At 57.7% G+C, this 12,017-nt stretch overlaps 1 protein-coding gene across 1 annotated transcript; it reads left to right on the top strand.

Moving 5' to 3' along the window:
• The first annotated feature begins 498 nt into the window (after positions 1-498).
• Positions 499-3,587, top strand: LOC131393757 (uncharacterized). The gene is made up of 3 exons (XM_058524797.1): positions 499-1,252; positions 2,837-3,030; positions 3,237-3,587. The coding sequence occupies exons 1-3, from the start codon at positions 553-555 to the stop codon at positions 3,330-3,332; spliced, it is 990 nt and encodes a 329-aa protein (XP_058380780.1). The 5' UTR covers positions 499-552; the 3' UTR covers positions 3,333-3,587.
• The last annotated feature ends 8,430 nt before the right edge of the window (positions 3,588-12,017 follow it).

The raw sequence follows: 12,017 nt of genomic DNA on the forward strand, positions 1-12,017 counted from the left end.
GTCACATGCTATCTACCCAGTAGTGGGGTTGCTGGCATGGGCGGCCCTGCCAAGTGGGTGACTCAGTGGACAAGTCCCCAAAATGAGCCAGCCGGTCTCAGGGGTGGTGAGGACCTAGAGGAGGCGCAGGCTGACGGGGCAAAGAGCAGGGGTGCGGGCCGCTCCAGGGAAAGCAGCCTGGGGCCCCTTCTGAACCGACTGCAGCCTCCAGGGGGGCGTAGGTGAAAGGTGGGGATGGCCTCACTGACCCCGTTCTTGACCCGGCAGGAGGGCACCTCCAAGTTTGCCACCCTGGAGATGAACCCCAAGAGAGCCCAGAAACCGCCGAAGGAGATGGTGAGTGTGCCCGAGGCCTGGAGAGGAGGGTGCCAGCCCGGGGGTCAGGAGAGGAGGGGGCCTGCCCGGGGGCCAGGTGAGAAGGGGGCCGGCCTAGGGGGTCAGGAGAGGAGGGGGCCGGGCCCAGGGGTCAGGAGAGGAGGGGGCCTGCCCTGGGGTCAGGAGAGGAGGGGGCTGGCCCCGCCAAGGCCTCCCCTCCTGCTGCCAGTGCCTGACATGCCGCTTAGACCTGACCTCCTCTGGGCCCGGCAGGGCTGTGCCCTGCTCAGCTTGGGGGGACTAGTGGCAGCCACCAGAGCAAGGGCCTGGAAGAGCGGGGCTCACAGTGGGTTTGGGGCCAGAGCGGGTGAGAGCAGGAGCTCCATGCTGCCAACGAGGGCTGGGGAGCTCCGAGTGAGTGCTGTCTTGGAGGAGCCTCCAGAACGAGGCCCGGAGAGGCGAGGGAAGGCCTCCTGCCCAGACGCTGCCCAGGCCAATCCGCAGAGTCCCAGCCGGGGCTTTGCCCCTTGGTGGCAGCAGTCCCGACCCCAGGAGCGGGGCTCCTCCCTTCCTCCACCCCCACCGTCCAGCCCCAGCCTTGGCCAAATGCAAAGTTACTTTTCACGTTGGCAAGACTGTCCGAGCCGATCCTTCACAAACTGCTGCACTTCAGGAAGCAAACACGAGTATTTTTGTACTGTCGGTGTTTTGAGCTGTCCCTCTTTGTCCGAAGATGAGTCCCAGTGTGAAAATGAGTCAACCCTCTACCTGGATGAGACCCGCAGGGTGGGGGCGGTCAGCGCAGACACCCTGGAGAAGCTGGTGGAGGGTCTGTGCCTGCCTTCCAGGGCAGCGACCTCTCCTATGTCACCCTCTTCCTGTGCACCTGCCGAGCCTTCGCTGCCACCCAGTAGGCCCCAGACCTGCTGTTCAAAAGGTGAGCCCCGTCCCTCCACAGCTCTGAGGCTCCCTGCCCCCTGCTCGCTGTGTGTCTCAGGGATGTCCCTTCACCTCTCTGAGCCTCAGTTTGCTCGTGTGAAAACTGCGGAGCTAAGAAGACAACCTCACGGGGTTGTTGTCAGGACTATTGAGATCAGCCCAGGACAGCGCTGACCCTAGCCTGGCCCTTCGGGAAGGGCTGCTGAGGGCTGTGGTTGTCTCTATTTATGACCTTCCTCTCCCCATGAAGAAGCTCCTGCCTCAAGCCTCACCATCCTGTGGCCTCGGGCAAAGCTGTTTTCCCATTTCTAAAGAAGGTTTCAGATTCCTTATGGGGGTCCCATCCTGTGTGTAGGCAGAGCAGGGATCCCTGGGGGCTGAGTGGGGGCCCAGGCCCACTGGGATGTCTGGGAAGGTGCTGGTTGGACCCCATTCATTCAACAAATGTACATGAAGCCCCAGCCACCCCACCCCGTGGACAGACACAAAAATCCCTGTCCTCCTGAGCTCCAATGTAGTCAGGGAGTCAGCCAGGCCCACTAGACACCAGAGCAGGTAGTGGACACAGGACATTCCATGCGACACCCTCCTGGCCTCCTCTAGATATGGATTCGTCTACACTGATTGTGACGAGGATGGCAGACCCCAGGACCAACTAGGAAATGCCTGGGCTTTGAGTCCAGAAGGAGGGCTTCTGTCTTCAAGGTGGGGGACATTTGGGGTCTGTGGCTGGAGGGGCAGGGCAGTCCCCTGGCTCCCACATATCTTGTGATTCTCACTAGAGGGCTGAGGTCTGGGGGCCTCTCCTGCAGAAGGAGAGGAGTCAGAGAGCTACAGATGGGGTCCAGGCCCCTCAGGGAGCAGAGAGGAGGCTGGGGGCTCAGAGCCTGCCCCTGAGAGAATCCATCCCCACCCCAGCCCCTCCCAGCCCTGCTCGCCCCCTCCCTGATTTGAGGGCCCCAGAAGGAGGTGTGGGGAGCGACCTGCTCACAAACCAGCCTCGCACCTTGGTCCTCTGAGCCCAGCTGCACATGGGGCTGGCCCGGCTGTGTCCCCATTCCCAAGATAGTGTCAGTGGGAAGACAGACCCACACGTGCCTCAGAGAATAAGACAGCACGATGGTGCATGAGCTGCAGGCTGAGGTGCCACGAGGGCCATGAAGGCTGGGCGGGAGGACACCCTCTGCCTGTTCCCTCCTCCCTCACATATTCATGCAGCACCTACTGCGAGCCCGCCAGTGCGATGAACAGAGCAGGCACAGCCCTCCCTGTCTGCATGGAGCTGATGTTCCCATGGGGAGGGGCGGGGGACACACAGGAGGGTGTCAGGCTTCCCCGAGGAAGGGGGAGATGGTCCCACCATTGATGGAGGGCTCCCTCCCATGGAGACTCTCTGCAGCCCCTGCCTGCTGCCCAGGCCTGCCCCTGCCTGGACCACCAAGTCAGGGTGGGCTGGGGTGGACTGGCCTCTGGCTGGGCAGGGGCGGGCCCAGGAGCCCAGCCTCCACAGGGGTGCTGTGGGAAGGCCACGTTGAAGGAGAGGCCGGGCCTCTGACTCTGCTGCCCACCCGCCTACCCCTAGTGCCATCTCCTCCATCCTGGGCACCTGGCTGGACCAGTACCCAGAGGACTTCTGTCAGCTCCGGGACTTTCCCTGCCTCAAGACGCTGGTGGCCTACGTGCAGCTCAACGTGCCTGGCTCTGATTTGGAGCGCCGTGCCCACCTTCTCCTGGCCCAGCTGGAGGACCTGGAGCCCACTGAGGCAGAGTCCAGAGGTGAGCGCGTGGGGAGGGGTCGGTACTGGGTCTACAGAGAGGAGCCCCCAGAGGCGGGTGTTGGGCCAGGAGCAGAGACCGGCCTCAGACCACCTGTCTGGTGGACTGCATTCGGGGGAGACGTCCTGCAGTGCGTCCTTGCATGGGAGTTTTATCCCTTTGGAAAGCCGCAGTGGGAAGGCAGACATGTCGGTCTCCTCTTGCAGCTTCATTGCCGTCTCAGGATCCAGCGGTGGCTCCAGCCCCAGCGCTTGCACAATCTGAAGATGCAGATTCAGCTGCTGAAGCAGCGACAGAACTAAAGCCACATCCTGAGCTGGAAGCATTTCCGTCAGTAGCTGTAGAGCCACCTCCAGCAGCAGCACCAGGGCCGGGGCCAACACCACCACCAGCTCCAGCAGCAACTCTGCATCCAGGGCCAGCTTCTGCAGCAGCTCCAGGAGAGCCAGAGCCAGGGCAGGATCCGCCAACTGTGCAGCTAGAGCCAGCCCTGCCGCTGCTCCTGCAGGAGAGCCGGAGCCAGCTCAGGACTCACCGTCCCCGCAGGGAGAGCCAGCCCTGCCGCTGCTCCTGGAGGAGGCCAGAGCCAGCTCAGGACTCACCGTCCCCGCAGGGAGAGCCAGCCCTGCCCCTGCTCCTGGAGGAGGCCAGAGCCAGCTCAGAACTCACCAGTCCCTGCAGGGAGAGCCAGCCCCGCCGCTGCTCCTGGAGGAGGCCAGAGCCAGCTCAGAACTCACCAGTCCCTGCAGGGAGAGCCAGCCCCGCCGCTGCTCCTGGAGGAGGCCAGAGCCAGCTCAGGACTCACCGTCCCCGCAGGGAGAGCCAGCCCCGCCCCTGCTCCTGGAGGAGGCCAGAGCCAGCTCAGAACTCACCGTCCCCGCAGGGAGAGCCAGCCCCGCCCCTGCTCCTGGAGGAGGCCAGAGCCAGCTCAGGACTCACCGTCCCTGCAGGGAGAGCCAGCTCTGGAACCTCCCTCTTCACCAGCCCCCGAGCCACACCTTCGACCTACTCCCCCACCAGAACTTTCCTTTCTCTCTTCTGTTACTGTTTCTGTCACAATAAAAAATTTTATTTTTTCCTTTACTTTTTTATGATTTTTTATACTGTATGATTAAAAAATTAAATATAATAAAATTTCATTTTTTATCATTTTAAATTGTACAATTTAGGAACGTTAAGTACATTCATGGTGCTGTGCAACCATCACCACTGTCTAGCTGCAGAATATTTCATTCCCCAAAAGGAAGCCCTGCACCAAAACACTCACTCCCCATTCCTCCCTCCCCCGGCCCTGGCAACCCCTAATCTGCTTTCTGGCTCTGTTCCTTTACCTATTCTTGTTGTTTCCTATGAATGGAACTGGTTAATTTTGTTTTTTATTTAAAATAGCATTTTTGTTATTTGAAAGGAAAGTCCCAGATGGATTAAAAACTAGATGTATAAAATGAAGCCCTTTTAGTAAATAAGTGCATAATCTCGGGGTAGAGACCGCTGTTCTAAGTGTGACACCAGAGCCAGAAGCCAGACAGGAAACGCTGGCTCTTCCTGTGGCCAAAACAAAAACAAGAAAAATGGAGAAAGCTGGCAAGACGAACCACAAACTGAAAAGCATTCCTCATAACCCTAGGCCAGAGAAAGGTTTCACATCCCTGTGGTCCAAAAACTCTGGAAAGTCAGTGTTTTCAAAAGGGACAGAGAGCAAACATGGGCAGTTCCAAGGAGCAAGAAGCAGATGGGCGTACATGTCAGAGATGCTCGGCCTCCCGATGAGGACACGCACGCATGTGGAGATGGCACTAGTCACCAGCAGACTGGCAGGTGTATAGTCTGATGGAGACCAGCCCCGGCGACACGTGAGGAAGCAGAGGCCCCAGCAGATCCCCTGGAGACAAATGTGAGAGGACCCTCCTCTCTGGAGAACACGTGCAGGACCACCAAAGTCCCCAGGGGCAGCCTTTGCTAGCAGTGCAGATCCCAGGAGCTTATCCCCCAGGAATTCTTGTACAGTGTGTGCACGTGTGTGCATGTGTGTGTGTGCACTTGTGGGTGTGAGACAGTGCGGATCCCAGGAGTTTATCCTCAGGAATTCTTGTACAGTGTGTGCACGTGTGCATGTGTGTGTGTGCACTTGTGGGTGTCAGGCAGGTTGGATCCCAGGAGTTTATCCCCAGGAATTCTTGTACAGTGTGTGCACGTGTGTGCATTTGTGTGTGTGCACTTGTGGGTGTCAGGCAGTGCAGATCCCAGGAGCTTATCCCCCAGGAATTCTTGTACAGTGTGTGCATGTGTGTACATTTGTGTGTGTGCACTTGTGGGTGTCAGGCAGTGCAGATCCCAGGAGCTTATCCCCCAGGAATTCTTGTACAGTGTGTGCACGTGTGTGTGTGCACTTGCGGGTGTCAGGCAGTGCAGATCCCAGGAGTTTATCCCCCAAGAATTCTTGCCCAAGTTTCCAAAGATGTGTTTTCAAGAGTCTTCATCACAGACTGGTTGAACTAGCAGGGATTGGAGACAACACTAATGTCCGTGGAGAGGGGACGGGATCCATCCATCCCGTGTGTATGACACATGTATGTGACATCGACAGGGAGACGGGCATCTATGGAAATGAGTCTGCGTGTGAGAGAGACAGAGACAGAGGATGAGAGACAGAGAGAGCCTGAGAGATACACACCAAACCATTCACAGAGCCCCTCTGGGGGTGGGACCTTCCAGTCTCCTGTCTTCTCCTGCAGGTGAGGTTTAAGCTTTTTAGAACGTGCGTGTATTCCCTCTCTAGTTCTGAGAAGATTAGAATCGTATGTTAAATGTCATCCATTTGTCACTCATCTATGGAGTAATGTACAGTATTTAGTTTTCATTTTTAGAGATTTTTCTTACAAAGACAATGAACGTTTATTATAGTAAAATAATGAATTCTAAAGGAATTAAGAATTAAGTGGAAACTCCGATGTGCCCTTAACAGGCGGTGTTCACCCTCCCAGTCCTTTCCCTTGGTGTGCACGTGTGTGTGTGTCCATGTGTCCCGTGCCCGTGGGTGCATGCGTGTGGGCCGGTGCCTGTTCACATGTGTGCATGCGTGTGCACATGTATATGCCGGTGTGCACGTGTGTGCCCGTGTGCATGTGTGGATGTCGTGTAAGGAGGATTCCGGGGCGTGTGCTCTCCTGGAACCTGATTTCCCCAGGGGGGACGCTGGCCAGCCAATCTCCTTCCTCTTCTGTGTCCCCCATCAGAGTTTCCCAAGAGCCCCTGCTGTGGAACACGGGCCATTTCCGAATTTTCACTCCCATCATCCTGCTGAAGGGAACATCCGCGTCCATAAATCTCTATTTCTTTAGGACAGATCCCTCGAAGCGGAGATTCTGGGTCATAATGCAAACATGATGTCACAGTGTTTGTCACAGTCTCCGACATCCAAGGTCTCCTTGTCCACTTTGAGCCTTGTTTGGGAAAGGGTGGTGCAGAGACCCTGGGCAGAGACCTCAGGGAGGGAGGAGGAGGAGCTGGGATGGAGAAGATGAAGGTACCTGGGGTGACCTGCCCTACTAGAGGCCCCACCCCCTCCCCCACACTGGCCCAGGCCCCGCCCCAGCCCCCCGTTCCTGCTCCCTAACTCCCCTGAGCTGAGCAGCCTGACCCGCCATCCAGGATGGAAGAGGGCTCAGTCCTAGACACTCCTGCTCCCTCTCCCTCCAAGCGCAGAGCCCCCTCCTATGAGTCAGGAAAGCTCACCTAGGGCAGCTCAGCGAGTCACAGGGACCACCTTGAACCTGCTCCATCCAGGAGACGTTCTCAGTTGCAACAGCACCACCCACTTGAGCTTGTGTGAGCAGAAGGGACCTTTAATAGGCACAGCAGGGGCCTTGCGGAAGGTGTCAGAAGGTCAGAGCATCAGGCTGGGGCTTTGGAGCAGGCCACAGAGCCCTACCACACCTCAGGGTCCTCGAGCAGTGACCTCGCCCCTGCCCTGTGCCAGATCCCAGCTCACATATGCAGCACTTTCAGCTGCTGCAGGGGAGGGGGCTCTGCTCAGTGGGGACAAGGGAGAGAGCCCTGGGGACCTTGGGAAGGCATTACCATTGGAGCCTCGGTTTCCTCACCTGTGAAATGGGGCAGCAGCAGCCGACCTCACATGGAGGTATGAAGACGAGTTCACTGAGACAGCACTTGGAGCCCCGGAATCACACCCACCAGAGTCACCATCCCCATCAAGACTCTCCTCTGGACAACACCACCCATCACCGTCACCAAACCACCCTGGGCAGCTGGCGCCCTGGGAGCAAGGTGCTCCCTACCTGGTGATGGAGAGACGGGGTGGGAGGGTGCGTCTCTGGGAGCACAGGGCAGCTCAGTTTAGCCTTGGGAGGGAAGAAGCCCTGTCACTGGGTGCCCCCACACGTGGCCTGTGGAGCAGATGACACAGTCAGGGCGCCCCGAGTGCCGTTGTCGACGCTCAGGACTGTCCCTGTCCACAGGTCGTGAGCCGGGGTCCTGCCCAGTCCCAGTGCTGTGGTGGGTCTGACAGGGGAGCCCGGTGCTGCGGGCCCCCAGCTGAGGGACACCCCCCTAGACTCCGGGTGGAGAAAGGCTTTGCGGAGGAAGAACGGAGTCAGAGCGAGTTGGGCACGCCTGGCAGGGGCACAGGGGCAGAAGTCCCTGGCCAAGGGCAGCAGGGGGCTCTCAGTGGGGTGACATCAGCAGGAACAGCTCATGGTGACAGTACTTACGCAGCCTCTGTTCTCCGCTGAGTTCTGTCATTGAATCCTCCAACAACCCACGGGTGAGGAGGGAGTATTGTCTTCATTTCCCTGACGAGGACCCTGAGGCTTAAAGAGACTTGCTCCTCTGTTCCCTCATGGAGTGGCAGAGCTGGGATTTGAACCCAGGGTCTCTTAGACCCCATGGAGCCCCCCTAACAAGGAGGCTGCAGCTCGATGCCGTGGGAGGGACCTCTGGGCTCTGGAGTCCAAGAACCCTCGGTCCTGGTGCCCAGGGAAACCACATCTGTGGGGGGATAGGCTGCTCCCGGTCCTGGGAGAGCCCAGGGTGCCCAGGGCCTGCCCTCCCCCGGCCACCAGGCCCAGCCCCAGGCAGAGGGGGCAGCTCTGCCCCCTGAGTTCAGTGAGGGCTGGAGCGCTGGAGGGTGTGGTCCCAGGGGAATCAGGACCCCTGAGCTCCAGGAGGCCACAGTGCAAGACGGCAGTTAGAAACTATCCCAAGTCAGGGAGATGGGGGTTCTAGTCCCTGCTCAGCCTCTTTCTAGCTGCTGACCCCAGGCGAGGCCCTGAGCCTCAGTTTCCCCATCTGTGAAGTGGGGAAATAACTGGGACTCCTGATGGGTTGTTGGGAGGATTACCTTAGGAATGGCTTGTGGATCTCTTCTCCAGTGCCTGGAGCGTGTTAAGAGCCCCCTGCCAGGCTGTCACAGGGGTCCCCCAGGGCACAGGTTCTGGGAAGTCCCCCCTCAGGTCCCCTCCTGCTGCCCTGCTCCCTGGAGTATTCAGCATTATTTGAGGAGGAGCGAAGAAGATCCAGGATAGCACGTCACAGGAGAAGGAGGCTCAGCGCTGGAAAGACAGCCAGGCACGTTCCGTGCCACCCTCCGGGCCTGTGCTGTGACACCCTCTGACCCCACCACAAAGAAAGGCTCATCTTGTAAGGACTCCTGTTCCGTGGTTTCATTCACTCATTCCGTCCTTCACTCACTATGCATTGACTCGTCCCTGCCGTGTGCCAAGCTTCATCAGTGAGCACAACCTTCTACCATGTGGCTGGGCCGCATCCAATCAGTTGAAGGCCTTTAGAGAAAATAGACTGAGGTCCCTCTAGAAAGAGGGAACTGTGCTTCCAGAATGCCTTCAGACTCAAGCTTCAATATCAACTTCCTTGGGTCTCCAACATGCCAGCCCATCCTGCAGATTTTGGAATTGCCAGCCTCCACAATCACCGGAGCTAATTCCTTAAAATAAATCTCTGTTCATATATATGCATATCCTATTGCTTCTGTCTGTCTGGAGAACCCAGACTAATGCACATTTTGTACTTAGAGTAGTTCTAGAGGAAAAGAATCTGGAGCATGGGTTTACTGATGGGTCTGGGGTTTCTGTTAACAGTTCCTGAATCTGATGAGACTGAAATGTACTGACGATTCTATTTCATCAGTAGTAAAGAAGCACTCACGGTCCATGGTGTGATGTGGCAACAAGGAATCCCAAAATAGCCCCTGGACACCTCCAATCAGATATTTACAAGAAGCAAAGTCCCAAGTGATCACGTATTTGATCCCTTAGAACATTTTTGTCAAACTAGCAAGAATAATGAGACTGGCTGGTTGCTCCCAACCATGCAGGACAAAGTGGGGAAAATGACGAGCTGAAGGATTTGGGTTCCCAGCTCACGGGCTGCATAAACGACCTACAAGTGTTCACACCTGCCCTGTAACGAACCCTGATCTCCTGTGGCCACGGAGCCGAGATTGCTGAAAACCAAACTCAGAATTGCATCCTTTGACGGGCTGAATGGCAACGTCAACGAATTCCCGACCTCCCAGGGAGGCTCAACGCCTGTTAGAGTGCGGGTGTGGATTGGGAAGCCGTGGGATCCAGATGCTGGGATGGGGACATCTGGGAGGATCCTGGTGAAGCTGGGGCTACTGACCCTTCCAATCTACCGAGTGTTCTTTGCCAGTAGAAGCAGCCGCTCCACTCCGTTGGAGGAGACTAACCCTGCCTGGCCGGAGGACGCTGTAATGAAGCCCCTGCAGTAGCGGCCTCGAAGACACTCCTGATTCTCCTCGGGACCCAGCATCACCACCCACCTGACCTGCCTCAACCGAGCAGATAGTAAACCAAAAGCCATACCGCATTCCCGGAGGAATGGCAGAGATGAGTGCCACCAGCGAGGACAGGAACCTGACTCTCCTCCCCTACTGGGCCTGTGCGGAAGACGACGGATCCTGAAGGACGGCCGTGGGTTACAGCAAGCTTCCCCGGGGAGTGGTGACTCCAATTGCTGGACCAGGGATGGGTTCCCTGCTTGAGCCGATCAACACATCCCCTGCTCCCGGGCGTGCAGCTCTTGATCTAGCCAATGCCTCTTCCCCATACCTTCTAGCAAAAACCAGAAGCAGTTGGCTTTCAGCTGTGAGGTCAGCAACACACGGTCACTGTCCTACCTCGGGTGTCTATCGACTCTGCAGCCCTGCGTCATCATTCAGCTCTCAGGGATCCCGAGCGCCTTTCTCTCCACAAGACATCTCACTGGTCCATTTCATCGGTGACAGTATGCTGACAGGACCTAATAAGCAAAAGTAGCAACTAGCCTAGACTTCCTGGTAAGACATTTGCATGTCAGAGGGTGAGAGGTACACCCCACAAGAACTCAGGGGCCTTCTTCCTCAGTGAAACTTCTGGGGGTCCCGTGGTGAGGGGCATGGCAAAACATCCCTTCCAGGTGAAGGACACGTTGTTGCAACTGGCCTCTCCTACAACTGAAAAAGAGACACAAGGCCAGTGTGGGCCACGTTGAATCACACATTCCTCATTTGAGCATCCTGCTCTGGCTCCTTGACCAAGCAGTGCTGAGTGAGGCCCAGAACCAGAGAAGGCTCGGCAGCAGGTCCAGTCTACGGTGCCAGCTGCTCTGCCCCTTGGGCCACGTGATCCGGCAGATCCAATGGTGCCGCAAGTGTCAGTGGCAGGCAGGGATGCTGTTTGTAGCCTCCGGCAGCCCCTATAGGTGAGTCACCCCACAGACTCTTGGGATTTTGGAGCAAGGCCCTGCCATCCTCTGCGAATGACTATTCTCCTTGTGTGAAACAGCTCTTGTCAGAGAATGAACGCTTAACCACGGGCTATCACGTGACCACGTGACCTGAGCTGCCCATCATGAATTGGGCGTTATCTGACCCACCGAGCCATGAAGTGGGGTCTACACAGCAGGCATAAGTCAGTTACATGAAAAAGTGACCCAAATGTCCCTGGTCCCCACTCCTGCTACACTCCTCTCTGCCAGCCGGCACCTAGGGCCTCACAAGGACTTCCCCGGGACCAGCTGACAGAGGAAGAGAAAGCCTGGGCCTGGATTAGACAGTTCTGCTCAGAACACAGGCAGCACCGGAGCGGACAGCGGCAGCACTCCAGCCCGTTTGGGGGTTCCTGAGGGACAGTGGTGGAGGGACATCCTCCCAGAGGGGCAACGGCAAGCAGTGCACCTGGTGGTTCATTTTGCCTGCAAGGGGAAACGGCCAGACAAGAGATTCCACACTGAGTCTGGGGCTGGGGCCAGCGGTTTATCTGGATGATCAGGGACTTGGAAAGAACCAGATTGGTGACAAGGACGTCTGGGGAAGGGGTATGTGCACAGACCTCTCTGAATGGGTGGAAAATGTGAAGATCTCTGAGTCCCAAGTCAATGCCTATCGAAGGGGAACCTCAGCAGGTGAGGATTTTAATAATCAGGAGGGTAGGATGACCCGTCTGAGGATACCCATCAGCCTCTTTCCCAGCCACCCCGGCCTCGCCCCATGGCCTCATGCACCAAGTGGCCATGGTGGCAGGGGTGGTGGTGATGTGTGGGCTCAGCAACGTGGACTTCTGCTCTCCAAGGCTGACCCAGCTACAGCTGCTGCTGAGAGTCCGAGGTGCCAACAGCAGGAACCACACTGAGGCCCTGACAGCAGGTCGGCGTGGAGGGCTGGTCAGGGCGGGGAGAAGATGCCCTCTCGGGGTGGGCAGTGCGAGCCGCCTTCTGTGCCTGCAGTAAGCAAGCCTGCGCTGTGAACGAGCCCCTCCCCCTTCCCGCAGTGTTGGGTCTTGGGTCATCTCGCGCTGGGCCCCCTCAGCGGGCAAGAACAGACCCAGGGACTCCCACAGGCTCGAGCTGCACGCTCAGCTTCCTGAGCTCCAGCTCTGACCAGGGACCCTGCCTGGGGCTGGGGGCCACTGTGGAGCCGAGCTGGGGCGTGGCAGGGCCGGGTGACACTC

The sequence above is a fragment of the Diceros bicornis genome, chromosome 28 (assembly GCF_020826845.1).
Source record: "Diceros bicornis minor isolate mBicDic1 chromosome 28, mDicBic1.mat.cur, whole genome shotgun sequence".
NCBI lineage: Eukaryota > Metazoa > Chordata > Mammalia > Perissodactyla > Rhinocerotidae > Diceros > Diceros bicornis.

Coding starts and splice junctions, on each gene's coding strand:
- LOC131393757 (XM_058524797.1), top strand. CDS start 553: ATGCCGCTTAGACCTGACCTCCTCTGGGCCCGGCAGGGCTGTGCCCTG. Junction 1,253..2,836: donor CCAGACCTGCTGTTCAAAAG/GTGAGCCCCGTC, acceptor GCCTACCCCTAG/TGCCATCTCCTCCATCCTGG. Junction 3,031..3,236: donor CACTGAGGCAGAGTCCAGAG/GTGAGCGCGTGG, acceptor CTCCTCTTGCAG/CTTCATTGCCGTCTCAGGAT.